Genomic DNA, 25,459 nt, shown 5'->3' on the forward strand with positions numbered 1-25,459 from the left:
GTGAAGACGGGGTCCCCCCTGGTTCGGACCAGGTGCCTGAACAGGAGCCTACCTCCCCGCATGGCCTGCGCAGGGGGAGCGCCGAGGGCTCCGTGGGGTGCGGGGCGAACACAGGAGAGCGGCTCTTCCGTTTTGCTCTCTTCGTACTTACTCCAGCGTGTGCTCGACCTTACATCGGTACAGCCGCGCGCACTTCCCGGTGGGTCGGTGTGCAGAGCCCCGGAGGACCGACCGAGAGAAGCGCACGACCAAAAGTCCCATCCATCAGTCGGCCTCAGATACGCTCCGCCTGTGGCTCCAAACCTGACCGCCATCAGAATCACCAGGCAGGTTTTGGGGTTTTTACATTTTGTTTTGTTTTTAAAAGATTTATTTATTTATTCGGCAGAGATCACAAGTAGGCAGAGAGGCAGGCGGGGCGTGGGGAAGGAGCAGGGTCCCCGCCGAGCAGAGAGCCCATGCGGCGCTCGGTCCCAGGACCCTGGGATCATGACCCCAGCCGAAGGCAGAGGCTTTAACCCACTGAGCCACCCGGGCGCCCCTTACCTGGCGGGTTTTTGAAACAGAATGCTGGCACCTGTTCCCAGTGGTGCGTGGGGTTTAAAATTAAAAAAATAAAATAAAATAAAATTTAGATGGTGGTCATACTGCTGGTCAAGGAACCAGGCTTTGAGCCCTCTACTCTAGCTGCAGCAAATCTACACTGTGTCTGAACACAGCAGGCTCCTCAGACGGACCCCTCAGCTCGCATTCTATCTTCTTGAAACGCACTTCCCCTACACGATCTTGAAGGTTTATTTGAATTGTTAATACCTTCTTTAAGTCCTTCCTGCTTGCCGCAAGCCTCAGAATTTAGGTAGAACTGAGAGGATACCCAGGAAATTCTACTTTGCATTACATGTATTTGCATAATTTCACCTTTTCTACTGGATCATAAGCCATTTAAAAATGAAGACTGCACTGGACTTTTACAAAGGTTAAGTGCGCGAACAAGTGACAGTTAATTTGGTCAGAATCCTGCTAAATATTGGTAATAGCAAGACTGGAAATACAATATCCATAAATAGGGGACTGAGTGAATAAAATTGTATATTGTGCCAATTATCAGTGCATTCTATCTCAGCTCTAAATTCGAACTTCATTGCGCGATCCCTGAAAATGGATCTGAGCCCTCTATTTTTTGTGCGCTCTCTGGCGTGATGCTGAACTTTGTCAGTAGAGGGTGCTGGAGAGACACTGCGGGAGGAGGATCCTCGGCTTCTGGCTCCTGCAGCTCCCAGGGCTTCTGCGGCGCCTGGCCCTTACCGTGCACACTGGCCAGCGTAACCAGTATCCACCAGCTTCTCCTTACAACCCCCTTGAGTGGTGCTGTAGAAAAGTACCTCTAGTGAGATCCCTTGTGTGGGGAAAAAAAACAAAACAAAACAAAACAAAAAAACCTTTCCCCAGCACCCTCTGGATTAGATTTCCAGCAAGTTCCGTCAGTGCGACATCTGACTTCTCTGCCACCAGGTGAGCCAAAGGCGGCCTCCTCCAACAGTCCAGATCTCATCCTGGGGCACAGAGTGGGCTCCAACGTCATAGCCCTGATTGGGGGGGGCTGTGGTTACTCCTTGTTTCTTACTATTCTTGCATTCTCTTTTTACTGGCCAATCCCTCACACCAATCCCCAGTTATTGCTAGTGATTCTTTATATTAAACTCTATTCAAATTATTGTGTGCTTCCTCTCTCCTGATTGGACCCCACGAGGGAAGGACTATCTCTATATACTGCAAGGGCGTGCTCTCCAGCATGTACTGTTGGACCATAAAAGCAAGATGGAGAAACATGCGTGAGGTCCTGTCATTTAAGAAGGGGTTGTACAGGATGCAAATATATATTGAAATAGAATATGTAAAATGTGGTGGTTTTATTCTGGATAGTAGAGTGAGTTAGCATTGTTAGTCTGAGACTTTTTAATGTATGTAATGTGAGATCATGCAGATGAGTGTATTAGGTCGGTACTGCTGGGAACCAGGAATTTCAGATAGGAGTGATGGATGTGAGGTCGGTAAGGGCAATTATTCAGCACCTGTATGCCTAGATTTGAATCAGAAGGACTAGCGTGAGTTCATAATGCATTTTGCTTTAAAAAGTTTCCTCATGCTGTCCACTGAAAAGTCCTAGAAACAATGACCAGTGCAGTAGCAATGAGCAATTCTAGCATCCATTCTGTGGTTTTTAAATACCAATTCCTACTAAAGGAACCAGGCTTTTTGGTGAGAGGACTGATTTCAAGTCTAAAGCAGGAAATGTACAAGCAAATGTATCAAAAAGCAAAAAGACTGCTAACATTTGAGTATGTTCTCAAAAAATTTTGGAGTCTAGCTGAAGAAATTTTTTTTTAAAAGATTTTATTTATTTATTTATTTGACAGAGAGAGATCACAAGTAGGCAGAGAGGCAGGCAGAGAGAGAGGAGGAAGCAGGCTCCCTGCTGAGCAGAAAGCCCGATGCAGGACTCGATCCCAGGACCCTGAGATCATGACCTGAGCCGAAGGCAGCGGCTTAACCCACTGAGCCACCCAGGCACCCCTAGCTGAAGAAATTCTATTAGCAAAAAAAGAAAAACGGGATTTGAGTATCAATAAGAATTTCAAATGAACTGAAAATCTCCAACCATTTAAATCCATAACTCTTTTTTTTTTTTTAAAGCCATCTCCATGCCCAATGTGAAGCCCAACATGGGGTTCGAACTTACAACCCTGAGATCAAGACCTGAGCTACGATGCTCAACCAACTGAGCCACCCAGGAGCTCCCAAAATCCATAATTCATAATGATATATTTTTTTAAATTCTTTGTTCACTTTCGGAGGATGCTGAGAAAGGAATTTGGATTTTTTTTTTTTTTTTACAAATTTATGGATTCATCTTGTCTTTATAAATTTACAACAGAGTAATCAAATAGTGAATGAGAGGAGTTTCTCATTATGAAAGTATTCCTTGGGTGCCTGGGTGGTTCAATTGGTTAAGCATCTGCCTTCAGCTCAGGTCATGATCCCAGGATCCAGGGGTGGAGCCCTGCATTGGGCCCCCTGCTCTGCGGGGAGCCTGCTTTCTCCCTCTTCTGCCTGGTGTGCTCACTCTCTCTCTGACAAAAAAAAAAATTTTTTTTTAAGGAGAGATTAGGGAAACCTGGACACTAAATACATATTTGATGAAATTACGTAGTTGTAACTTGTTTTCACATGTGGTAATGGTATCGTGAAAATGTTTTTAAAACAGTAACGAGGAAGGGGCGCCGGGGTGGCTCAGTGGGTTAAAGCCTCTGCCTTCACCTCGGGTCATGATCTCAGGGTCCTGGGATCGAGCCCCACGTCGGGCTCTCTGCTCCGCGGGGAGCCTGCTTCCCTCTCTCTCTCTGCCTGCCTCTCTGTCTACTTGTGATTTCTCTCTGTCAAATAAATAAATAAAATCTTTAAAAAAAAAAATCCTAAAAAAAAAAAAATTAAAACGGAATCAAGAGAACGTCCTTTGGGTGGGGTTGGGGCGGGCAGGGGAAGCTGCGCTCAGCTGCGGACCAGCAGGAACCTCGCAGTGGCCACTGCCGCCCCCCAGCCGCAGTCACAGCTCGGGGCTGGCGAAGCCACCGTCCAGTCTGCAGCTGTCCCCCCAGCGCCCCCGTGTCCTCCGCGGACGTGGGCTGCTCCCCGCAGGGCAGCCGGCTCGGCCGGGACGGCAGCTCCCCGCTGCCTCGGAAGCAGCCCAGCGTGCTGGTGCGACGGCCGGAGACCACCGGACTCCCTCGGGCCCCCGGACGGCCCCCGGCAGGCTTCCCGCTCCGACCATCCCGCAAAGAGCAGACAACACGCATGTCGTAGGACGTCGGCTTTCATGACCAGGAGTTAACAGCTTCGCCCGAGCCCCGCAGAAACAACTGCTCGTTCCCGCAAAGCCGGCGCCGGCGCCGGACCGACCCCGCACGTGCTGGGACCGCGGGCGGACTCGACTTCACACCCAGCTTCCCGCGCCCCCCCCCCGGCGCCACGTGGTGCGCACCCGCGCGTGCGCACTGCCGACTGGCCGGCCTACGTGACGCGCCTCCGGGCGGCAATGGCGGTGGCCTGGCGAAGCCTGTCTCCAGGTCCAACTGACGAACCAGGCGCCCCAGGATAAGTCCTACAGAGGGTCTGCCTGTCCGCCTCCTGGGGAAGGTCTGCTTGTCCGCTCCGGGCCGCCCCCGACCCGCGAGCCGCGGAAAAGGGCGAGATGACCCGCGGGGCCACCCGGCCGACCGCCGCTCTCCGCCCCCGCGCTCCGATTGGCTTCACGGCCCGGACCGCCCCTTCCTGGGGTTGTCATTGGCCCAGACGGAGATATGTGGGCGGAGCCGCACCGCCCTCTCTGCGCTCCTATTGGCTTGGAGTTGTGGCCCGCCCCCTCCCGGCGTTCTCATTGGTCGATCGGAGCCTCCGGGGGTGGGGCGGCACCGGGGGTGACTTCAACAAAGGGCGGCGGGCGCCGGGCGTCTGTGACCGAGTCTCCCGGTGCTCCTCTGAGGCCGAGTCCTGGCCCCCGGCCTGCCGCGCTCCAGATGAAGTGTGAGCACTGCACGCGGAAGGTGGGCCCCGCGCGCTCGGGGCGGGACGTCGGTCGGGCCGGGGTGGGACATCGTCGGGCCGGGGTCGGACGTCGGTCGGGCCGGGGTCGGGGCTGCTCCGGGTCGGGGGGTCCGTCCCGCGGGGTCGGGGCTGCTCCGGGTCGGGGGGTCCGTCCCGCCGGGGTCGGGGCTGCTCCGGGTCGGGGGGTCAGTCCCGCCAGGGTCGGGGCTGCTCCGGGTCGGGGGGTCAGTCCCGCCAGGGTCGGGGCTGCTCCGGGTCGGGGGGTCCGTCCCGCCGGGGTCGGGGCTGCTCCGGGTCGGGGGGTCAGTCCCGCCAGGGTCGGGGCTGCTCCGGGTCGGGGGGTCAGTCCCGCCAGGGTCGGGGCTGCTCCGGGTCGGGGGGTCCGTCCCGCCGGGGTCGGGGCTGCTCCGGGTCGGGGGGTCAGTCCCGCCGGGGTCGGGGCTGCTCCGGGTCAGGGGGTCAGTCCCGCCGGGGTCGGGGCTGCTCCGGGTCGGGGGGTCAGTCCCGCCGGGGTCGGGGCTGCTCCGGGTCGGGGGGTCCGTCCCGCCGGGGTCGGGGCTGCTCCGGGTCGGGGGGTCAGTCCCGCCAGGGTCGGGGCTGCTCCGGGTCGGGGGGTCAGTCCCGCCGGGGTCGGGGCTGCTCCGGGTCGGGGGGTCAGTCCCGCCGGGGTCGGGGCTGCTCCGGGTCGGGGGGTCCGTCCCGCCGGGGTCGGGGCTCCTCGGAGTCAGAGGGTCGGGGGTTGTTCCAGCCGGGGCTGCTAGGGGTCAGGAGGTTGGTCCGGCCGGGGTCGGGGCTGTTCGAGATCAGGGGGTCAGGTCGGGGTCGGAGCTGCCTGCGGTCACCGGCCTCCAGGAGACCTGGTGCCCGGTGCTGGCGTCGGGTCCCAGCTGCGGCGCGGTCCCGGGTTCCCTGGCCCCTTGGCCCCCCGACCCCCATCGCCGGTCTCCAGGATATGCCGCTCCCGACGCCTGTGCATCCTCCGGCCGACTCGGTCTCCTGTGTGACAGCTGGTTCGGGTATACCGGGTGGAGGGCAGCCGGTAAGCGGCGGCCGCTGCACCTGCCAGATGCCCGGCGCTCCTGCGTCTCAGGTTACACTTCCAGGTGCCTGTAGTCACCTTACATTTGGGCTCACGTTCAGTCTTTCTTGTTCTCTGGCACTTGTCTGTCGTTTCAAAATATGTTTGAAGCCCCCCCTCCCCGCCCCCGCCAAAAAGCAAAAACCAAAAAACCCCACTCAGAAAAACAAACTGACCTCTGTCACCACTCAGGGCAATCCTAGCCGGCACCGTTCTTGATGTGGATGATTGAAACAATGACCAAAACGTGTTTTCTGTGTGTTCACCTGTTTTTAAAGATGTTTATTTATTTACTTATTTGACAGAGAGACACAGCGAGAGAGGGAACACAGCAGAGGGAGGGGAGAAGCAGGCTTCCCGCCGAGCAGGGAGCCCGATGCGGGGCTCCATCCCAGAACCAGGATCATGACCTGAGCGGAAGGCAGATGCTTAACTCCTGAGCCACCCAGGCGCCCCCAAAACATGTTCTTAAAGAGTTTTTATACAACTTACGTAATTACAGTAAGAAAACAGGAACGTAGGAAGGGCAGGGCTGGTCCTCCTCTCCACCTGGGTAACCATAGGGACCGTGGTAGCCTTCCACGCTTGCTTCTAGGCTGTAACGGCGTAGAGAGCCGTTCACTGTGGGAATCGGGTTTTTTGGTTTGTTTTTCCAAAAATTAGATCATATAAATATTTTATCACTTTCCCTTTTTTTTTTAAACTTAACATTATACGGAGATACATTTCCAGAGCATTACTCACAATTCTAGTTCAGCGTAATCTGAATGTAGCAGGTGTCCAGGCTGTCGGTGTTCATTTACCTGGTGGTGGAAGGCCACGTTGCTTCTAGTTTTCAGTTACCACAAGGACACGGATAGGGGAGGGCATGCATGTGTGTGCACAAGTCCGGGTACTTTTATTTTTATAGGAAAGATTTCTACATATGAGGCTAATGGATCAGAGTGTACACACATCTTTCTAAACTGAGAGTCAAATTAAAAGTACTCTTCTATGTTCCTTTGCTTTTTCAAGGAATGTAGTAAGAAAACAAAAACCGAGGACCAAGAGGATGCGTCAGTTGAAGGACCGAGTCTGGCCCAGGAGAGCGGAGAGGCAAGTAATTTCTCAGTTTCGCGTTAGCCTGGAGTACATGGCCGGGGCTGTGTTTCTCTTCTTGGAGGGCTCCTGTCCCTGGCACACCACTGCTCTAAGACAAAACATGCTGAAGTGGTGCCCCTGCAGGGGCTGCGGGCCTGTGGGGCGGTCATTCCTCCCGTCCAAGAACTAACGAGGCCCTGGGTCATTCCGAGGCACGTGACCTTCTAGACAGAAGTGCCAAGAGCAAGAGTTCTGAGAATATGTACGCCCAGCCGAAGCCGAGTGAGTGAAGAACAAAGGAAAATCGCATCTTCCGTCACTGATTGGAAATAGCGGTGTAATACTTAAATCTCCAATTTCTTAAAAGAAAAACTTCACTCTGTAAAATGGGAGTTTGGGTAGGTAATTTATAAAAGAATTCAAATCTCGCGATCCTGTAAGTTTATTTTTCCAGTGGTTTCTTCCCTAACTCCATTCTTGAGGATTTAAATCCTTCTTAGCTAGCAGCGATGGCTTAAGTTTATTGGGTAGGGGAGGTCACTCTTCCCTTGGAAAGGACTGGTCCTGACTTCACTCGTGGAGAGCTGGCAGCGTGGGAGAAACAGCAGCAGGTTTCGCTTGAGTCTCTTGATGCCAACACAAGGTCTGACCTGGCGGAGCTGATCTCGTCCGTCATATACCAGCTCTGCTCTGCTCTGGCAGCTTAGGGCTTGGCAAGCAGCAGATGAAATGGGCACCCGGGGCGCAGAGGCAGAAGTAGCAGGGAGCGCCTGGCACCTCCCGCAGCTGCCCTCTGGCCACATCACCTCGGACAGACCTCTAAACCCCGGAGCCCGGGTTTCCTTATCAGTAACCTGGGGACTTGGGTCCCTTCCCTGTCAGGGCTGTGGTAATGCAGAGATAAGGTATGCACACAGCCTCAGCAGGCGTCCTGCCAGCGTGGTGGGCGGCACCCCCGTAGGGTGAGCAGCTCAGGGGCGGGTGCGCTCCCCAGGCGTGGGGAGGTGTGGACAGAGTGGTCTGGGGCAGGAGACAGCTCATGGGTGGGGGCAGGTGGCTTAAGGCAGCTAGCGCAGGGGAAAATGAAGGAAAGGACCTGGCAGACCGGGCGGTGGGGGGCCCAGGCAGGCCGCGCCAGTGCTGAAGGCAGGAGAGCGGGTGTGGCCCGGGAAGCTGCGTGCAGTTTGCGGTCCACGGGCACGGAGCTCTGCGGGGCTTGGGAAAGGAGAGGGTTCCACCGGAGGTGAAGATGGGGGAGGTGTCGGGCTTGCCGGAGCTGGCACTGCTCTGCCGAGGCTGGTGGCCGAGAAGGGGCAATGGACGGTCTTCCCCGGGATACACATGTTTAGGAGACCAGAGGAAGCGGAAGGAACAGGTCAGTGGGAAGGGACCGGACCAGCCCCGAGAGCTTGCAGGAAGGAGAGCCTGCGGTGCGGAGCGCGCCAGGCGTGGAGGCGGTCCCACCGGGAGCAGCGCGGAGGGCGCGCGTGGGCCCCCGGGCCGGGCCAGAGGGCCAGGATTCTCCGCGCAGCGCAGCAGTGTCTGTGGGCCGGGCCACGTGCTCCAGACCCTTGCTGTGGCTGCTCTGGCCCACCCGGGAGCTTGTTGGAAACTCTTGGGCACCATTCAAACCTCGGGAAGCCAGGCTGCCGACTTCCTCGGGGAGCTTTGGGCCTTGATGAGCTCAGCGGGGAGTACAGAGTAGGCCAAGAGCGGAATCCCCGGGGGCAACACAGAAGGGGACGGAGGGACGGAGGCACCGGGCCAGCTCCTGAGACACAGGATGTGGATTTCTTCCAGCCATGTGACAGTGCTGTCCTGTTCTCACCCTGGATTGTCATCTGGGTGACTCCTTGATCTCACTGTGGCCTCTTCTATCCCCCGCGGCGCCCGGAGCTCCAGGCCTGGCTCTCTGTTGTCCTGGATGATCCGTGTCGGTGTTCGTGTTGGTCTCATGCTGTCATTGTCCCCAGAGAAGCACATGTTTTAGTCTTTATTGAAGAATCAGACCAGAACATCCTTGTTTCATAGAAGGGAGAATTCCATAAACTGGCCGATGCCAAGATCTTTCTGAGTGACTGCCTGGCGTGCGACAGCTGTGTGACAGCGGAGGAAGGAGCCCGGGTCTCCCAGCAGAACGCCAAGGACTTCTTTCGAGTTCTGAACCTTAATAAGGTAGGGTTCCTGGGCACTTGCTGGTTCTGTGGTCTGGGGGCGGGAGGTGGTGGCGAGGCATGGAAGCCTCTGCTGGGGCACCGGGCACGCGTCTTGGCCCTGGCCCCATATCCCTTGCTGGAGTCCAGTCTCTCCAGAGCCCCTGCCCAGGGTCATGTTCCCTCACTAACGTGATATGAGGCAAGGTCCCTAGTCTGTTCCTAAAGGCAAGGTTCCGGTCGGATGGGCTTTTCAGGCTGGGGCAAGGCCGTGGTCCCTCCGCTGTCCTGTAGAGCTGTGTCACTCAGCTTTGGACAGGTGAAAGGAAGGGCAGGTGAGCCAGAGGGGCTGAAGCATACCTGGGTTTACCCCTCGCTCCCGGCCGCTCTCAGGCAACCCGGTCACAGCCGGGCCTGCCTGCAGCAGCGCAGGTGCCCCTGGGAACCCCCCCCCCCGCCCCCGTCTCGGTAACAGCCAGTGTGCCAGGGCCAGGCAGAGCCTGTGAGCGGTGTGGGCTGCACGTGGGCACCACGGCACAGAGGACAGAGCGCGGCGGTGTCATGCGTGTCCGCCGCTACCCCTGTGGCGTGCTCCTGGGGACGTCATCCAACATTTTTAGGTCACGGTTTCAGAGAGAAATATTGGTCTTCTGTCGTCAGCAGTGGAGTGTGTCTGTTCCCTTCCTGGTGGTCAGGTTCCCCGGGAGGCCCCCGCGTGAGCCGCAGTCCCCACCTGCTCTTGCTTGTCCTCCTCTGAACAGAGTGGCTTTTGCTCTGCTACTGCACTGAACAGACTCGCTCATTTGTGGTGCAGCTTAGCTCCTCCCCGTGGCGACAGCTTGATTCAGGCTTCAGTGGGAAGTTTTACTATTAAGTAGATGTTTATAGAAACTTGTGGTCGATGTGCATGCCGGTCGGCACTGCCGCTGCAGACGCCGACATGGAGGAGGAGGAGACGGTGATTTCGCGAAACTGGACGGAGGGGAGGTTCCGGGTTGGGTGAGCGAGCTGCTCCCGCCGCCGTCGGGGCACCGCACTTTCCCTTTCTCCGCTGCCCGTGGGCCTGGGTGCTGTCTGCTCCCCCGCTGGTCACAGAGCAGCTCCCTCAGAGAGGGGACGTTTGAGTGAGAACAGCGTGAGGCCTGGAGACCTGGGCAGGGCATCAGGTGGAAGCATTGGAAGCACCGAGTCTGGCTCCTGGAGCTGGGGACACACGACCCTCTGCCCTCCCCCTTCCGTTAGCAGCTGAGACTCACGATGCCCCCGGCCCTGCCTCCTCACTCTGCTGGGCTGCGTTCAGAAGCGTGACTTGCTGACAGCGTCTGACCCACGCAGCCCTGTCGTGGCAATCCCGTGTGTGCCCCGAACGCCAGGTTAGAGGGTCACGTGGGAGACCTGACGCCGGCGTCCTCACCTGTCACGGCCCCTGTGGTGCTGATGAATTGTTCGTGTTTTTCTCAGGAGTTCCTGAGCGGCCACTGTCAGTTTTGACTCGGGGTGTAGATGGCCTTGTTGTTCCATGTTTACACACTAATTTTTTTAAAAGATTTTATTTATTTTTTTGTCAGAGAATGAGCACAGGCAGGGGAAGCAGCAAGCAGAGGGAGACGTGGGCTCCCTGTTGAGCAGAGAGCCCGACGCGGGGCTCCATCCCAGGACCCCAGGATCATGACCCGAGCTGAAGGCAGACGCTTCACTGACTGAGCCCCCCAGGCGCCCCACACAGTTTTTTTTTTAAAGATTTTATTTATTTATTTGACAGACAGAGATCACAAGTAGGCAGAGAGGCAGACAGAGAGAGAGGAGGAAGCAGGCTCCCTGCCCAGCAGAGAGCCCAGTGCGGGGCTCCGGGGCTCGATCCCAGGACCCTGGGATCATTACCTGAGCCGAAGGCAGAGGCTTTAACCCACTGAGCCACCCAGGTGCCCCCCCCCCCAATACAGTATTTTTTAGAACAGTTTATAGAAGGTGAGAATGATCCACTCCTTAAAAATATCCTGCAGGGGCACCTGGGTGGCTCAGTGGTTAAGCCGCTGCCTTCGGCTCAGGTCATGATCTCAGGGTCCTGGGATCGAGCCCCGCATCGGGCTCTCTGCTCAGCAGGGAGCCTGCTTCCTCCTCTCTCTCTCTCTGCCTGCCTCTCTCCCTACTTGTGATTTCTCTCTGTCAAATAAATTAAAAAAAAAAAAAAAAAAAAAAATCTTAAAAAAAAAAAAAAAAATATCCTGCAGTTTGGGGATCCTGGGTGGCTCCGTCAGTTAAGTGTCTGACTCTTGGTTTCAGCTTTGGTTATGATCTTGGGGTCATGAGATCAAGCCCTGTGTCAGGCTCTGTGGTGAACGTGGAGCCTACTTAAGTTTCTCTCTGTCGCCCTCTGCCCCAGCCCTGCTCTGTCTCTTTCTGTCTCCTTAAAAAGAAACAAACAAAATACATGCATACATGCATCCATTCCCCACAGTTTGCCATACTGACCAGGACTGAGCTCCCTGGGGACAGATCTCCGGACACTGTTTCGGTGTCTATGTTTTTTGTTCTAATTGAAATGTGTTGGTGTGTGTGTATCTTTAAATTGTTATTGGGTCATTTCAGTTATTTATGGGCCAATATGGTAACATTTATTTTTCCTCTAGGGTTACCCACTTTTGTTCAGGTGTTCACATTTATCGATAGAATATTGTTTTTAAAAATTGATGAAATCTCTAGGGAAGTCACACTTCTTAATCCTAATTTTTTCCCTTAATTATATTTGCTAGTGCGTGTGTATTCTTTCACTGTTTCATAGGACACTTACTACATTCTGTTTGACTGGAGTCTTCATTATGGTGTCTTACGTCACTCTGCGTACCCAGCACCCGTATCACTCTCTCCTCTGTCTCCCGCAGAAATGTGATCGCTCACAGCACAAAGTGCTGGTAGTGTCAGTGTGTCCTCAGTCTCTGCCTTATTTTGCCGCCAAATTCCGCCTCAGCGTGACGGATGCATCTAGAAGACTCTGCGGCTTCCTCAAAAGTCTTGGTGAGATGTCTTGATACTGTCGTGAGTCTACGAGGCCAGCCGACAGCTGCCCTCTCTGTCTCCAGCGTTCAGCTCCCGGGGGCACAGCTTAGACCAGGACCTCCGCCAGCATCTCGAGGAACGTAAGAGGACCCTGCCTCCGACCTGCAGGAGGCGGGCGTCCCTCACCCCCTTACTGCGCGGGCGGGTGTTGCGTGAGGTCTGTGGCTGGCCCTCCGGGAGCAGCAGGTGATGGGGTGGCGGGGACGTGTGGGAGGGTCCAGGGCTTGCCAAGGAGTGTGGTGTCATCTCAGCCCCAGGGCCCGCAGAAGGCTGGGACAAGCCTAACCATGGTGAGATGACCGGCATCCTGCTTTCCGGGGTGCTCTCCGGAGAGCAGAGCAGGGAGGGAACAGGCTGTCTCCCTTGGTCCCTCTCAGACGTGCCCAAAAGCTCAAATGTGAACGAGCTGGAATGGAACCATCCAGAGTAGCGATGGGCGGGCTCCCGTGTCGTCCACTGCTATCGGCCTGCCCAGCCCCGAGCCCCCCGCCCACCCAGCCTCTGTGCAGCGTCTGCCACCCTGGGCTGTCGTCCTGCACAAGACCACCAGGCAGGCTCAGGAGAGGAGAACTGGAGGCGTTTGCCAGCATGAGTTTGGGGTTTTCTGCAGTGGCTTCTTTTTTTTTTTTTAAAGATCTCATTCATTTATTCACGAGCGACAAATAGGGAGAGAAAGGGAGAGGCTGTGGGAGAAGCAGACCCCCCACGGAGCAGGGAGCAGCACGGGCTCCATCCCAGGACCCTGGGGTCATGACCTGAGCCAAAGGCAGACGCTTAACCAATGGAGCCACCCCGTCGCCCAGTGGATTCTTTTTTTGTTGTTTTTGTTTTTTGTTTAAGATTGATTTATTTAGGGGCACCTGGGTGGCTCAGTTGTTAAGCATCTGCCTTCGGCTCAGGTTATGATCCCAGGGTTCTGGGATCGAGTCCTGCATTGGGCTCTCTGCTCAGCGGGGAGCCTGCTTCTCCCTCTCCCACTCCCCATGCTTGTGTTCCCTCTCTCACTGTGTCTCTCTTTGTCAAACAAATAAAATCTTAAAAAAAAAAAAAAGATTGATTTATTTATTTTACAAAAAGTGTGTGTGCGAGCATGCCAGCTGGGGGAGGGGCAGAAGGAGACGGAATCCGAAGCGGACTCCCTTCTGAGCACAGAGCCGGACACGGGGCTCAGTCTCTAGACCCCAAGATCATGACCTGAGCCAAAACCAGGAGTCAGATGCTCAACCAGCTGAGCCACCAAGGCGCCCTGCAGTGGCTTCTAAAGACCTAAACACGTGGAGGGTTACTAAGACAATAAGGCGACACTTGGAATGAGCCCCTGGTCCTTGGGGCACTGCATGGTTCCTGCACGCACTGCCTGCTGCCGGACTGGGCCACAGCGCCAAGGGCCGTGGGGCCGTTCCCTCAGGCTTGGGATCTGAGAAGGCTTCAGGTGGGCTTGGCTTTACCGGAGACCAGAGTTCCTAGATACTGTCTCTCCTCATACTGAAAGGCCCTATTTGGGGAGATAATTTTTTAAAGAGTGGGGCATTAGATATTAGTAAAACATATCCACAATGAACCTGATTTAAGTGTCATCTTAAAACATTACCTTATGTTTTATAATTTTTTTAAGAAAAATTATCTAGCTGCAGATATTAAGGTTATTTAATTCACTTTGCTGTAATTATTAAAAGTACAATGTTTTGTCTCGGGCTTATGTGCCAGTATTAAGAAAACTTATTTTAAAGATAGCTAAAAAGAGGCACCTGGGTGGCATAGTCATTTAAGCCTCCAACACTTGATTTCGGCTCAGGTCATACCTCAGGGTTGTAGGGTTGAGCTTCACGTCAGATCTGTGCCCAGACTGTGGCTCTCTCTCTGGCTCTGCCCCTCCCCTTGCTTGCACTCTCAAATAAGATCTTTCGTAAGAAAGAAACTCTAGGGGCGCCTGGGTGGCTCAGTGGGTTAAGCCTCTGCCTTCAGCTCAGGTCATGATCTCAGGGTCCTGGGATCGAGTCCCACATCGGGCTCTTTGCTCAGCGGGGAGCCTGCTTCCTCCTCTCTCTCTGCCTGCCTCTCTGCCTGCTTGTGATCTCTGTCAAAAAAATAAATAAAAATCTTAAAAAAAAATGCTAAAAGCTTTAAAAAGAAAAAAAGTTACAAATCAGCCTAAAAATTACGGCATTCAGAAAGGGATGGGCTTGGGCGCCTGGGTGGCTCAGTGGGTTAAGCCGCTGCCTTCGGCTCGGGTCATGATCTCAGGGTCCTGGGATCGAGTCCCGCATCGGGCTCTCTGCTCAGCGGGGATCCTGCTTCCTCCTCTCTCTCTGCCTGCCTCTCTGCCTACTTGTGTTCTCTGTCAAATAAATAAATAAAATCTTTAAAAAAAAAAAAAAAAGAAAGGGATGGGCTGCCAATTTACTCTATTTTTTTTTTTAAGATTTTATTTATTCATTTGACAGAGATCACAAGTAGGTGGAGAGGCAGACAGAGGGAGGAGGAAGCAGTCTGCCCGCTGAGCAGAGCGCCCGATGCGGGGCTCGATCCCAGGACCCTGGGACCATGACCTCAGCCGAAGGCAGAGGCTTAACCCACTGAACCACCCAGGCGCCCCTACTCTATTTATTTTAAAGAGATCACAGATCATCAGACAGATCTGACCTCTGACCAGAAGAGAGTGCTGCGGGTTCCGTGTAATCTCACGTTACCGTTGCGGCTACTGTGAGGTTTTGCATCAGTGTAGACACAGAGAGAACAAGAGCAAGCCAGAGAGAAAACATACATATTTTCTTGTGAAAAATGATCCTGTTTGTTGTTTGAAGAAGAAGGTGAGGCACAGTCCTGGGCTTATGCAGTCTGTGGTATAGACGAGGTAAGAGGGAGACGCAGAGCTCAGGGTGCTGTGGAGTCTGCAGACTCGCCGCGGTCCCCCGATAGGTGACGAGAAGCTGAGCGCCCCCTCTTTCCTGCAGGGGTGCACTATGTCTTCGATACAGCAGTAGCCGCGGACTTCAGCATCCTGGAGAGTCAGAAGGAGTTCGTGCGCCGGTACCAGCAGCACAGCGAGGAGGAGCCCGCGCTGCCCATGCTCACGTCCGCCTGTCCCGGTGAGCACCCAGGGCCGGCGGCTGCACCTCCTGCGCCAGAGGCACCATTTCTCCCGAGTCTGCCTTGGGGGCAGGCGTGCAGATGGGTGAGGTCAGAGGTCACGGGCCCACCGCACTGGGCGTCCTAGACCTGGAGGGAGTGGAGAGTTGGTGGGGATCCCCGCAGGCCCACTCCAGAGCCCCCCACCTCACTCAGCCCCTGCCTGGTACACACCAGCCACCCCCCACTCCCAATATGGCCTGATACTTGCTGCATCCAGGGTCTTGAGCCCTTTAAGTCTGTTTATGTGTAGGTTTGGAGGTTCTAGAATGTTCTTCCTAAATGATGATGCACTTTCCCTGGGGATTTCTTTATACCCAAGTGTGTCAGAACTGTAACTGGTTCAGCTTCACATCACCTCTCAAATTTAGGGACATGAGGTCAGATTCGGGTCAAAACTAACCCTTGCCTACAGTCAGTGTTGTCCTTTTTGCTTCTTAATGACCGTAAGGACATGAAAGCAGCATCAAGGTCGGATGATCTGACCTGGCAGATGGGATCAGGGCTGTGGGCAGTCCTGTGCCGGCTCGCGGGGCGTGTCTTCCTCATGCAGGGCTCCCAGCCTTGGGGTGCCCTTGCTGCCCGCAGACTGACCGGTGTCTCCTGTGGGGTGTCCCTCTGCAGAGCTGGGCGCCTCGTGCCAGGCCTCTTCTCCGAGTACGTCCCCTCTTGTCCCGGCCTGTCAGTGGTGGCCCAGGGGAGGGGAGTCTGCGGGGCTGCAAGACAGAGCCGGCACCGAGGTGGCGTGTGAGCGCTGTCATCCCCTGCTGCTCTGAAGCCCACGGCCGCTTCTCTGTCTCCTGACTCCATGGGAGCTGGCATGGAGTGGCACGGTGTGTCTGCCCCCGGCCTGTCCAGGGCACAGGCCGGTGTGTCTGCCCCCGGCCAGTGTCGAGTAACAAGTTTCCGATCACAGGTCTCCTCAGGAAAGTGCTGACCTGTCTGGTTTCAGATGCAGGGCACCATGGGCTCTGGGACCCGGATTCCTCCTTCCCGGCCCTGCTCGGTCCTCTTCCCCACCCCCGGGCTGTGCATCCTCCGTGGGCCCCGGCCCTTACCTCCCGCTGTTTGGCGTGATGTCCGGTGCCTCTGGCCGCCCCACATCGGCTTGCCTGCAGCATCGAGGTGCCCTCCGCCGGGGAGCCGTGTCTGCAGGTGCCGGCCTGGTACTGAGGCTGGGTGGGCGGGGCCTTGCCAGGCCTGCCGTGCAGTGGGAGGGACCTTGGGCCCCCAAAGGCTCCATCCTGCTTGGCAGTTTTTTGTTTTTAACGTTCAGAGGCAAGGGTGGCCGCTGCCCTTGGAGCTTCGGTGGTCGTCACGGACGTTTCCTGTGCACACTCAGGCCCGCGTGCCGCTGGCAGCTGCGGTCGGCGTTTGTTCAGACAGGGTTGCCGCGTCGTCTGACGTGCCTGCTGCTGCTTCTGGCCGGCAGCGGTCAGAGGGAGGTGGCCAGCTGTCCCCGCGGTTCGATGAGCAGCTTTGCACTCGCCGTGGTGCTGTGGTGGGGACGCCTGTCCGTAGGGTCAGCCTGCGTGTCCGTAGGGTCGGCCTCTCACCGGGCTGTGCCCAGGAGGTGAAGGACCCAAGCCCCGCCTCCTGCAGGCCTTCTCTTGACCCGCGCTCCCCGGACGGCACCGCCGCCGGGGAGCCCGGCCCACAGCGGCCCTCGGCAGCTCAGGAGATGCTCAGTACCAGGCCAGGTGCTTAGGCGGAGACCCCGTGTGCTCTCTGGACCTCCCTGGCCTGTGAAATTCTGTCCTTGCCCTGAAGAGGGGGCAGTTGTTGGCTGGTAACTTGCGATGGGCTTTGTGGCCGCACAGTGGGAGGCCGGGTGCCCTGGGACGATGCCGCACGGCTGCTCCGTGAAACTTGTTTTCTGTACCAGTTTTCACTTTCTTCCGCTGCATCCTCTCTGGTCAGGGGCCGGCAGGGCCATCTTCCAGTCTAGGGCATATGCACCTGGGGTCCCTGGGGTGCAAGGTGCCACGAATTCCCGGGAAGGTCAAAAGAAGTGGTGTCTGGCTTTCCCCCAAGTGACAGGGTCCGGGAGCTCAGAACTCCTCGTGTGTGACGGAAGGAGGAGGCCCTGCGAGGAGCTGACGGCCCGTTCTCTCCCCAGGCTGGGTCCGATATGCCGAGCGGGTGCTGGGCCACCCCGTTACCCCACACCTCTGCACCGCCAAGTCTCCCCAGCAGATCATGGGCTCCCTGGTGAAGGATTACTTCGCCAGACGGCAGGTAAGCCGACCGCCTCCCAGAGGGCAGCACGCGGGCTAGGAGATGGTGGGTGTCCCCAGGAGGCACAGTGAAGGTGGTCTTGGCCTCAGATCGAGTGGAAACACTGTCTGTCCTGGTCGTGGGGGGCCCCGGAGATGACTGCTGTGGAGGCGGTCCTGTGTGGGGGCCTGGCCTGTCCCCCAGCCACAGTGAGTAGGCACGTGACTCCTTTAGCCACTTCTGCCTTCGCGTGGTGGGAAGACTCCCAGGCAGGCTCCTGAAGGCCTTCCCACGCCCTCACCCGCCACGCGTCCCCCCAGTGCGCGGCGCCTGTGTTTAGCTGGTCCCTGCGCTGTGCCGCCCCACTGCAGGCCCCCACTCCGACCCCCTGCCTGCGATCTAGGGCCACCTCAGGAGCCCTGGCAGCGGCCAGGCCTGGTTCCTCCTGGAGGTCCCAATACCCCAGTGGTGCCCGTGACGTGGCCCCCTCTTGTGGTCGGGTCTCCAGCTGCCAGGGTGCCCACAGTCTCCCTCAGAGGACACATCTCTCCAGGGAACCGGTGAGGTCTGGCCCTGGAGACACTGGAGAACACAGCAGAGCGAGGGATCCCACAGACCCAAAGCTTTAAGAAGCCACACGCCTTTGACACCCTCGTGCACTTAGGGTGCAGGAAAAGGAGCTGTGCGACCTTCTCCCTTGTGCTTGCCCCGTCCCCACTGTTTGGGGGAATCCGGGAGTTTGCCAGTCCTAGAGGGTAACCGGGCCTGTGGGCCCGCTGAGAGACGGGTGCTCTCCTCAGGCTGGGGCCTGCGTGGGGCCGTTCGCCGAGGCCTCGCCACAGATGTCACTCAGCGACTGCCCAATCGTGGTGTGGCTGCCGACTCAGCTGCAGGCAACAGAGAAGCGTCCTGAATAGGTGTCCCTTGGGAAGTTTCCGGGAAGTTTGAGGGTCGGCCAGCCAGGCGACAGTCCCACAGTGCCTTACCCTTTTTGGCGTTCAGTCAGCATGTGCACAGGTCTAGGGCAGGTGTGCAGCTCTTGGCCGCTCTCCCCGCGCATCTCCAGCTGCCGGACCTTCCGGGCTCTGGGTGGCTCGGCCCCGCCCAAAGCGAGGCGGCCCTGCGGGGGCCGGTGCAGCTCGGTCTGCAGGAGGCCGGCCCGGACCCAGAGTGGCCTCAGCACGTGGGGGCACACCTGGGGAGGGGTGGGGGCACCAGCTCCTAGCTGGCCGCCTCATTTCCCCACAGCCCCAAGCAGGCTTTGCCCTTCTTCCCAGAACCTGTCTCCAGACCAGATCTTCCACGTTATCGTGGCTCCTTGCTACGATAAGAAACTGGAGGCCCTTCGAGAAGACTTGCCCACCGCTTCCCACGGCTCCCGGGGTGCTGACTGCGTGTTAACCTCAGGTGAGGGGTGGGCGGGCAGGGTACGCCTGGGGCCTCTGGCCTGTCGTCCTCTGAGGTCCCGACAGGACTCCGGAGGGTTTGACTGCAGGGAAGTCGGGGGGCAGCGCTCCCGCAGCCTGACGTGAGACGGAGGCTCTGCCGACCGACTGGACCTGCACGTGGTAACACGGGGACTTTTTTTTAATTTAGCGTCAAGTGGGGGCCCGTGGGACTCCAGTGACCTTGCCAGCAGCCCCCACACACTGTGCTTGGCAGAGAGCCTGCAGCAGGTTCTGTGTGCTGGGGCAGAAGTGATTCTCTGGTATCCTTGAGAGCCCTTCAGTGGGACACTGCCGTTGGGGGGTGGCTTACATCCGCAAGCCCTGTGCCACGTCGGCAGGGCAGCCAGCTCTCGTGGGCAGAGACTCCTGGGTGCGGATCCCCCAACCTGAGACTCCAGCGTGAGGACCCGAGGAGGGCCTCTGCTTCCCCGGTAGCCAGTGGGTTTGCGTGAGAACCGCGCACCAGCCTTGCTCGGGCACAGTGCCAGCTTTACCGTTCTGTCTCGTGTTGAGTCACTGCATGTGCGTGTGATGCCACGGCCCTGGGTAGCAAGGGTTTCTGGGGCCCTGGTGTAAAGGGAAGTGGGAACGTGGTTCTGATTCTCAGTTCATCTTTGCACACCACCGACCTCCACGTAAATGCAGCCACTGTGTCCTGGTCCTCCGTCCACAGGTGGTTATACACAGGCATTTTCTGCTTCAGAAACAAAAATACGGAGAGATCGTTGGCAAAAGCATCCCTTGTTTTAAGGGCAGAAGGAGGACTTGAACTCTTAAATTCTACCAGAATTTTTCACGTTAGCGTTACGCTGTGCTAGAGATGGGTTCCCGCCCTCTGTGCGGGTGACCGTGCCCAGGGTCACCTTAACGGAAGCTCCCGTGGGGGAGATAACCTTGGAAGCAGCTCCTCAGGAAGCCTGATGTCCAGCTGGCGTGGGCCGTGTGGCTCCTTCCGCCATGCCTTATGCCGCCTCTTTGTCTGTAGGTGAGGTCGTTCAGATGATGGAACAAAATGACCACGCAGTGAAAGATGCTGCCGTTGACACTCTGTAAGTGACTTTTGCAGGGAGGGGCACCTTGTGGGTGGCCTCCCTTCTTCCTGATGAGGCCATGGGCAGCAGAGAGATGGGGGGAGGGGGCCTGACCTGGGATTGCCACTTCCTGTGTCGTGGCTCGTTCCCCACCATGACCCTTGGTCATCCTCACAGCTCTCCAGCAGAACACCAGCGGGGCCCTGGTGTGCGGTGCCACCCGCTGGGGTGTGGCGATTTGGGTTTCCGTGGGGATATCTAGGCGTCCACGCCCTCCACCTCTGAATTCTGTGTGTTCCTGGTGTTGTGCGTCGGCACCTGCCCAAGGGTGGGTCACCTCTGGGGAAGAACGGCTCCCCCACGTCTCTGCGCGCTGAGAGCAGTGGGCCGGGGTTCCGTGGTCCTGGTGTTCCGAACCTGCAGCCGGCGCTCCCTTATGTGCAGGCCTCGGGCTCCGCGCGGGGTGAGCCCGGGCTGCTGAGCGGTGGCCGCCTTCGTGTGAGAGGCCACCCTGAGGTGCACAAAAGTGACGGCAACAGAGCCTGTGGCCAGAGCCCATGCGTGTCCCCACTGAGGCGTGTGTGCACAGAGTCCCAGCTCTGGCCCGAGTGCCACAGTTTGGGGGGACACGCAGATGCCGGGCGGCAGAGAGGGAGCCACCAGCCCCGCGCGCTGAGCGGGGCTCCGCCTGCTGCTTCGGCCACAGAGGTCGCAGGGGACGCTTCGTGTTAGTTGTTAAAACTCAGCAACGTGAGATTTTTGCCTGAATGTCAATATCTGTAAAAGGTTTCTCTTTTCACGGGGAACCTGACTCTGGAAGTCTGACTCCTGCTTGTGTCGCTGTCTGCCTGGCCAGGTTCGGAGGCCCGAAGGAGGAAGAGGTGAGACGCCATGACGGGGCCAGCTCGGACGGGTACCTGGCGCACGTCTTCAGACACGCGGCCAAGCAGCTGTTCAACGAGGACGTGGGGGAGGTCACCTACCGCACCCTGAGGTCTGCCTGTGCGCTCAGCACCGCCGCCCCAAGCCAGTGGGCGCGCACGCGGGTGGTGTGTGTGCGCGTGTGCGAGTTGGGGTCGGGGGCTGGCTGGCTGGCAGGGTTTAGAATAGCCAAGACCAAAATGCTGTTTTTATTCAGCTTTTCATTTTGCTAACATTTCAAAACTTAGATTGGAAAAGGACTGTCTGCCTCAGAGAAAGGACGCGAAAGATGCTGTAGATTAAAATCCATTTTGGTGGGACGCCTGGGTTGCTCAGTGGGTTAAGCGTCTGCCTCCCTGATCCCGGGGTCCTGGGATTGACCCCAGGTCCAGCCTCCTGCTCAGCGGGGAGTCTGCTTCTCCCTCTCCCTCTGCCCCTTCTCCGTGCTTGTGCTCTCTCTCACTGTCTCTCTCTGTGTCTCAATTAAAATAAAACCTTTAGGAAAAAAACCCGCTGTGTTCATCTTACAGGAACAAAGACTTCCAGGAGGTCACCCTTGAAAAGAACGGGGAGGTTCTGTTGCGCTTCGCCGCTGCGTACGGCTTTCGGAACATCCAGAACGTGGTTCTGAAACTGAAGAAGGGCAGGTTCCCATACCACTTCGTGGAGGTGCTCGCCTGCGCCGGGGGTAAGACATGGGGTCTGGTCTGCTCCCAGCGTCCTTCCACGGCCCCCCACGGCCCCTCACGAAGCAGGCCCTCCTGGGTTACTCCAAGCCTTGCTCGTTCTGACAGCTCTGTGGGACTGTGGAGGCTGCCCTGGTGGTTCTGACCCGGTGGGCCCTCTGCATCCCTCAGCACGTAGTAGACAAGTGTCCCCTCAGAAGACCCCTGGGGACATGGTCCCAGAGAAGAGCTGCTCCTGGCAGCTCGTGAGAGCCTGATCTTGGTTCAGATGGCCCCACCGGTAGGCAGGTTCTTTCCTGAGGGACAGAGGCAGGTGGGGGAGGTCCACATGGGAAATGGAGGCTGACAGGAGGCACCAGGGCCGGGTTTCCACGACAAAGGCCAGGGACTTGCTGGTGGAATAGGTACCAGTGTCCAGGGAGAGGATCCCATGGCCTCCCGGTGGCTGTGGGACCACCTGCGCCCTACTGAGCGGGGAGGCCCGCAGGTTTCCAGCCTGCCTGAGGAGAGGAGGCCTGGCCAGGGCGCCGGCGACAACCTGCCAGCGCTTCGGAGGGCTTGTGGGGCTGCGGAGGAGCAGACACAGTGAGGATGAGGCAGCGGGGGAGCTGGGCCCGTGGGGGTGGGGGGCGGGGTGTCCAACTCCCCTGAGCCATGGGTGGGGGCTGGGCAGACTCACCTGTGCCCTGACAGCGGCGGAGCCCGGGGCAGGGATCTGAGGAGAGGGCTGGGCTCCCTGGGAAGGTGAGCAGGGTCTCCTGCCATGGCTCAGCGTCTTCGAGATTCAAGATCAAAAGTGTAGCTGGTGGAGGGCGCCTGGGGCGCTCAGTCAGGGAAGCCTCTGCCTTTGGCTGAGGTCAAGATCCCAGGGTCCTGGGATGGAGCCCCGAGTCAGGGTCTCTGCTCAGCGGGGAGCCTGCGTCCCCCCTCTGCCTGTGCCACTCCCCCTCGCTCGTGCTTTCCCAAATAAATAAATAGAACCGTTTTAAAAATAACAAAATAAAATCTTTAAAAGAAAAAAAAAGGCACAGCTGGTGGGTACTGCCAAGGGCCAGTAGAGAGGGGCTTGGCCAGGGTGGCAATTTGCTACAAATTCGTTTACATGAACTTAGCGGTATAAATCATGGCATCCTTGAATAAGCCGAGAGTAACCAGCACCAGGACGAGGGAGTTGCGCCCTTTCTCCAGGCTGCGGCACTCGGGTGCATGGGCTCCCGTGCCGGCTCGCGGGTTCCCACGCCCTCCCCAGTGCCATGCAGCCCTCGGAGACGCCCATGGTGTGGCTGCCCTGGTCACAGTCTTCCTGCTCTTCTCCAAGTCCCGATGGGTGTCCACGACCAGCCACTCCTAGAGGCTGACCGCTTACTTCACTTTTAGGTAAAAAACGTTTCCTGGATAACGTACGTTAAGAGTAGGAAGCATAAGGGGCTGTGAGCCCATCACCGGGGCTCATGAGGCCTCTGGGGCCCCACGTCTAGAGTCAGTCCGGGCTCTGGCCCCACAGCGCCGTTGTTTCTTTCCGGCTGCAGAACCAGCCCCTTCAAAGCGGCTGGAAGAATAGCATCAGCTCCCTGCTTGTCTTCCAGGCTGTCTGAGCGGCAGAGGCCAAGCCCAGACCGAGGACGGGCGGGCAGACAAGGCGCTGCTGCGGCAGATGGAAGGCATCTACGCGGACATCCCTGTGCGGCCCCCCGAGACCAGCGCCCACGTGCAGGAGCTGTACCAGGAGTGGCTGGACGGGGCCGACTCCCCCAGAGTCCAGGAAGCCCTGCACACCATGTACCAGGGCGCAGGGCTCCCCGCGGGCAGCCGGGACATCAAGTGGTAAAGGTCGAGCTGGCTGCCGGGGAGGGAGGCGCGGCTGAGCGCGGCCCGAGACCCTGCAGGAAAACGGCTCGGCTTCTCGGTTGCTACCTTGGTTTTCAGAATTCTCTACCCTCTTTGCTGGTGGTTCCCTCACTGTTTGACGTGGTGCTCTCTTTGTGACGCGGGACTCGAGTATTCTGACCTGAGGGAAGGATTGCCTCAGTGTACGTATCTCTTTCTCTTAAGACTGCACAGTATCCCAAAGAACAAGAATGAAGACAGACCACTATCTTTTAGGCTTAAAAGAAATCCAAAAAGTGTCCTGTGAAGAACTAAGACCCCAGAAGCTCAGGCTCATCTGCCTCAGAGAGATGGCGTGAGGAGGCCGCTGTGGGGTCTGCCCGACTCGGCTTATTTTTACCCACTTCACGTTACTCCTGAATGGTTTTGCCAGAATGGGAGTCAGTTGCGTCCTTTTGGAATTGGGAGCTGATACACAAGCCGAGATTTCCAGCTTTCCTGGCAGCAGCCACGTGCTTTCCTGGTGCCAGAGGGTGGCGGGCAGCAGCCCCTCCTGGGACCAGACCTCTAACCCAGGGGCTCCGTGGCTGCGGGTGCCGTAGGCCCCAGACACGCACCCCCTCGTTCGGCCGTTAAGGGGCGCGCACCGCGAGGCTGGGGAGGCCTGGCGAGGCTGCGGGCTCTCTACGGCCGAGGATGGAGGAGGGAGACGGGGCAGAGATGGGCTACCCGTGCAGGCCAGGCCGTGCGGTCGACGGGCGCTCCCCTCCGTCCGTCCTGATGCCGCTGCGGTCCTGCCTCCCCCCAGCCTGTGCTTCCTGAGGGGCCTCGGGCAGCCCGTGCTGCGCCCACGACGGGCCGCAGAGAAGGAAGGGGACGAGCAGCCCCACAGGCGGGGCTGGCAGCGGCCGGACCGCGGACACCCGCGCTCCAGGTCCGGGCTCGTCCCCGAAGCGCGAGACCTCCGCAGAGGGCTCTGGTACCGGGAACCCGAGCGGCGACGCTCCTCTCGACCCTCCGTGCCGTGAAGCCTCCACTTCCTCCGATTCCTCGTGTTGTGTGTCGTGCTGTGGCGCGTACCTGTCCGGGCTGCGTGTGGCGTGAGATTGTACATTTCTTTCTCTCTGCTCCTGACCGGCTTCATCCTCTGCGGTCACGGATGATGGAATAAACAGCTGAAGGATGGGTCTGTGTGTGGAGAATCCCTGAACCAGGTGCTCCCTCCAGCCAGGGCCCGGGCCGCGCTCTGAGAGACGCCGGGGCCGCACAGGCCGCGCCCTCCGTCGCCTCGCACTTCTGCAGCCAGTGCCCGGCCCGGAGCAGGAGAGCCGTCGTCCTCGGTCTCCAAGGGGGCCTAGAAAGCCACCAGCCAGGTGCGCGGTCGGTTCCTCTCGCTTCGGAAGCAGCCCCTTCCTGCTGCACGCAGCGCTCGGGGGCCAGAGCCCAGGCCGAAGAGTGGGGCCTTCCCCGCAGGATGCTGGGTCTCCTCTGCCTCTCACCTTGGCTTATGGCCACCTTCGTCCTGACCCCGGCCGTCCGTGCAGAGAAGAGGGGCAGCCCCACGGCGGGGCTGGGTGGAAGCCCACCATGTGTCTGCCTGTGAGCCCCGGGTCCCAGGTGAGGGGGAGGGCAGGGCAAGCCCAGGTTCACATCGCACCCAGCGGCCACGCCACCGGCCTGCTCTCGTCAGGGCTGCGGTACGAGTCCCCACCCAGCGGTCGGCGAGCGTGTCCGGCAGGTCTGCGTGCGTGCTCTGCGCCGTGCCGGTCACCGCGGCGACTAGCTCTGCCCTCCAGAGCTGTCCAGTGCCCTGCTCAGGACCATTTCGGGGTCCAGACGCTTAATTCCATTTCCACCTGGCTTTCGAGCTCGGCTGAGTTCCCACCAGTGTAGACACCGGTCCCCCCTCCTCAGCTCCGCACGAGTGAGCAACGGAACCCCTATTGCCTACACCCTGAGTCTGATGCCGGCCGAGGGTGTGGGGTGAGGACACGCCTGTCGCAGGCTCTCCGGCGATGCTGTGGACGTGAGGCTGTTCTGTGGCCTCAGCTGCTGGCCCAAAGCTGAGCGGCAGGCCTAGGACACTTGTCCGCAGTGAGGAGACCACTGATTCCTAGTCAGATGGGTCAGCTGAGGGAACCCGGCCCAGGCAGGCAGCTCACTGGCCTGAGGCCGCTTGGCCACCGACGTGGGCCCAACCTTGGTATTGACGTGCACCTCCTTCCGCACA

The 25,459-nt window shown here is 58.1% G+C and overlaps 1 protein-coding gene and 1 long non-coding RNA gene across 2 annotated transcripts; one reads left to right on the forward strand and one right to left on the reverse strand.

The window, feature by feature from the left end:
* The first annotated feature begins 4,461 nt into the window (after nucleotides 1-4,461).
* On the forward strand, nucleotides 4,462-24,414 carry NARF (nuclear prelamin A recognition factor). Its single transcript, XM_032321376.1, has 11 exons — nucleotides 4,462-4,601; nucleotides 6,695-6,775; nucleotides 8,792-8,935; nucleotides 11,796-11,928; nucleotides 14,925-15,059; nucleotides 17,219-17,337; nucleotides 18,594-18,723; nucleotides 19,750-19,813; nucleotides 20,652-20,789; nucleotides 21,247-21,404; nucleotides 22,989-24,414. Exons 1-11 carry the CDS (start codon nucleotides 4,575-4,577, stop codon nucleotides 23,228-23,230), a joined length of 1,371 nt encoding a protein of 456 aa, XP_032177267.1. The 5' UTR covers nucleotides 4,462-4,574; the 3' UTR covers nucleotides 23,231-24,414.
* LOC116577738 lies at nucleotides 15,055-16,373 on the reverse strand. The gene is made up of 3 exons (XR_004280594.1): nucleotides 16,158-16,373; nucleotides 15,586-15,815; nucleotides 15,055-15,189 (listed from the first exon to the last, which is right to left on the reverse strand). It is a non-coding gene; the product is annotated as an uncharacterized LOC116577738 (long non-coding RNA).
* Nucleotides 24,415-25,459: the final 1,045 nt, after the last annotated feature.

The sequence above is a fragment of the Mustela erminea genome, chromosome 18 (assembly GCF_009829155.1).
Source record: "Mustela erminea isolate mMusErm1 chromosome 18, mMusErm1.Pri, whole genome shotgun sequence".
NCBI lineage: Eukaryota > Metazoa > Chordata > Mammalia > Carnivora > Mustelidae > Mustela > Mustela erminea.

Bases quoted from the DNA above. Each gene is read 5' to 3' on its own strand.
- NARF (XM_032321376.1), top strand. From the start codon at position 4,575: ATGAAGTGTGAGCACTGCACGCGGAAG. The intron at 6,776-8,791 runs GCAAGTAATTTC...CTTGTTTCATAG, and splicing joins TGGCCCAGGAGAGCGGAGAG to AAGGGAGAATTCCATAAACT. The intron at 18,724-19,749 runs GTGAGGGGTGGG...CTTTGTCTGTAG, and splicing joins TGACTGCGTGTTAACCTCAG to GTGAGGTCGTTCAGATGATG.